This window comes from Cynara cardunculus, unplaced genomic scaffold, assembly GCF_001531365.2.
Source record: "Cynara cardunculus var. scolymus isolate 2C unplaced genomic scaffold, CcrdV1 Un_Scaffold_3555, whole genome shotgun sequence".
Lineage (NCBI taxonomy): Eukaryota > Viridiplantae > Streptophyta > Magnoliopsida > Asterales > Asteraceae > Cynara > Cynara cardunculus.
This window is the reverse complement of record NW_020201524.1, coordinates 20659-23496: the sequence shown is the minus strand read 5'-3', so window position 1 is coordinate 23496 and position 2838 is coordinate 20659. Positions and strand designations below refer to the sequence as shown.

The window sequence follows — 2838 nt, the reverse complement described above, 5'->3', positions numbered from 1 at the left end:
CTAATGTCATTTTGAGTACGTTGTTACATTCGTGTACTTGAATTCACTGTTATTAAAAGAATTTATGATTATGTCAGTTTCGTATGTTTTCTATCCTGACGCCCTTCATTCTCTTGTTTAGTAGCCTTAATGGTGAATACTCGGAGTAGGCGAGATACTTCATCGGAAGGTCATGCGGTAACTGAATCAACCGCGGATCAACCGCCACAGACCGTAATAGCAAGGGTACATCCTAGACAAAACACTTTGGGCGGCGGAATTGACCATGTTTCCCAAGTTAACCTTGCCACCTCTAATCCCGTTATAGAAGAGGAAACCCCCGAGTCAAGAATGTTGGGCACAATGATGAACGCCAGCAATGGCCCAACAACAAGAGTTCTTTATGAAGTTGTTAGAGGATAGAGGCGGCAACAATCGTAAACATGAAGAGGTCACCAAGAACGTAACCATCATGGGATCTGGGGGTACCGAAAATAGAATCCCAACTCAAGAGCTAGCAGCGATCGATGCAAGACATGTGGGAAGAGTTTGCTCCTACAAGACATTCTTGAGTTGTAAACCACCGACATTTGTGGGGTCAGATGATCCCGTGGCATGCATGAACTGGCTTCGAGAGATTGAACAGGCCTTCCGGGCGTGTGACTATGAAGAAGGGCAAAAGGCGAATTTTGGCTCTCAAATGCTAAGGGGTGCGGCCCTTACGAGGTTGAACATTGTTATATCAACCATAGAGGTGCAAGAACTAGCCAAGATGAGTTGGACCACGTTTAGGGAGTAGGTATTGGAGGAATATTGCAATGAACAAGAGATGGATCGCATTGAAGAAGAGTTCTGAACACTTAAGAAAGGAAACTTGTCAGTAAGGGACTACACGCGACTTTTCATGGAAAAACTGAATTTAGTGGGGCATGTGGCTTCAACGGAAAAAGAAAAAATGAAAGCCTATCTGAAAGGATTGCCCATAGACATGATGGTTATGGTTAGGAACGCCAGGGCTTCCACCCTTAGGGAGACAATTGAGGAAGCAAAAGTCATGGAAACGGTTTACACTAAAGGAAGAGAAGAAAAGATGGCAAGTGGTGAGAAAAAAGAATGGGAAGGTCATTACGCGCCTTCCAAGAGACCAAGTCATTACAACAACAACAATCGGGGAGTTTATTCTAGGCAAGAGGCTAAGTGGTGCTCCAAGTGCCGCACTAAACACCATGGCCCATGCACCACCAACTATACTCCCGCAAAATGTTTTAAATGTGGGAAACCAGGTCACGCGCGAAATGAGTGCCCTATCAAAGGACCCATCTGCTTTGGATGCGGAGAACCGGGTCACTTTAGGAATGACTGTCCGAAGTTGAAGGCGGGTGGGGGCCAGGGAAAGAAAGAAAACTCCCCGAAGGTGACCGGCCGAGCCTTTCAGATGTCAGCAGAGGAAGCCAAAGCATCGTCGGATGTGGTCTCGGGTACATTCCTTGTTAACTCCGTACCTCCTCACGTACTTTTTGATTCAGGTGCTTCTTGTTCTTTTGTGTCCACCACATTCTACCCACTCTTATTTACGCCTCCTAGTACTCTAGAAATTTCTTTGATCATTGAGTTAGCAAATGGTAGTAGAGTTATGGCGCGTGAGGTTATTAGTTAGGAGTTGCGTTTTGGGAATCAAAGGAAAAGAATTTCGGGTAGACCTTATACCCATGACTATCAGCGGATTTGACATCATAATTGGAATGGACTGGTTAGTAAAGGACCAAGAGGAAATCTTATGTTCTAAGAAATTGATTCGAATTCTTTTACCGGACGGGGACACAGTGCTAGAATATGGAGAAAGAAGGAAGGGAGACGTAGAACTCTTATCCATGACAAAGGCGCGCAAATGCTTAACTAAGGGATGTCCCTCATTCTTTGCGTACGTGTTGGATGCCAAGCTAGAAAAAAAGAAGTTTGAGGATGTGAAAGTGGTCAACGAGTTTATTGACATATTTTCTGAAGACTTACCCGGTTTACCACCCGTTAGACAAGTGGAGTTCCAAATCGACCTTGTACCGGGAACCGCTCCACTTGCTAGGGCCCCTTATCGATTAGCTCCTTCCGAGATGCAAAAGTTGATGTCTCAATTGAAAGACCTTATTGAGAAAGGATTCATTAGATCGAGTTCGTCACCTTGGGGAGCTCCAGTCTTATTTGTAAAGAAGAAGGACGACACCATGAGAATGTGTATTAACTATCGAGAACTATCGACGACCTTTTCGACTAACTTCAGGGAGCCTGTTGCTTCTCAAAGATCGATCTTCGTTCGGGATATCACCAGGTACGTGTGAAAGAAGATGATGTGGCAAAGACAGCTTTTAGAACGCGTCATGGGCACTATGAATTCTTGGTCATGCCTTTCGAATTGACGAATGCGCCGACGGTATTCATGGACCTGATGAACCGGGTGTGCCGACCATTCCTCGACAAGTCAGTAATAGTATTCATTGACGACATTCTCATTTTTTCCAAGAATGGGTCGGATCATGAGAAACATCTTCAGGAGGTCCTCGAGATTTTAAGGAAGGAGAAATTGTATGCAAAATTCTCCAAGTGTGACTTTTGGTTGGAAGAGGTTCAATTCTTAGGTCACATAGTCACTCGAGACAGGGTGAAGTTAGACCCATCCAAGATCGAGGTGATGATGAACTGGGAACCACCAAAGAGCCCAACAGAAATCCAAAGTTTCTTAGGCCTGGCGGGTTATTACAGGAGATTTATCCAAGATTTCTCCAAGGTCGCTTCTTCCTTAACGGTGTTGACACGGAAGAATGTGAAGTTTATCTGGACTGAGAAACAGGAGAACGCCTTCAGAAC

The 2838-nt window shown here is 44.8% G+C and overlaps 1 protein-coding gene across 1 annotated transcript; it reads left to right on the top strand.

Annotated features, from left to right (window-relative positions):
• Positions 1-883: 883 nt before the first annotated feature.
• LOC112503689 (uncharacterized protein C683.02c-like) lies at positions 884-1636 on the top strand. Its single transcript, XM_025107677.1, has one exon. The coding sequence runs from the start codon at positions 884-886 to the stop codon at positions 1634-1636; it is 753 nt and encodes a 250-aa protein (XP_024963445.1).
• Positions 1637-2838: the final 1202 nt, after the last annotated feature.

Bases quoted from the DNA above. Each gene is read 5' to 3' on its own strand.
- LOC112503689 (XM_025107677.1), top strand. From the start codon at position 884: ATGGAAAAACTGAATTTAGTGGGGCATGTGGCTTCAACGGAAAAAGAA.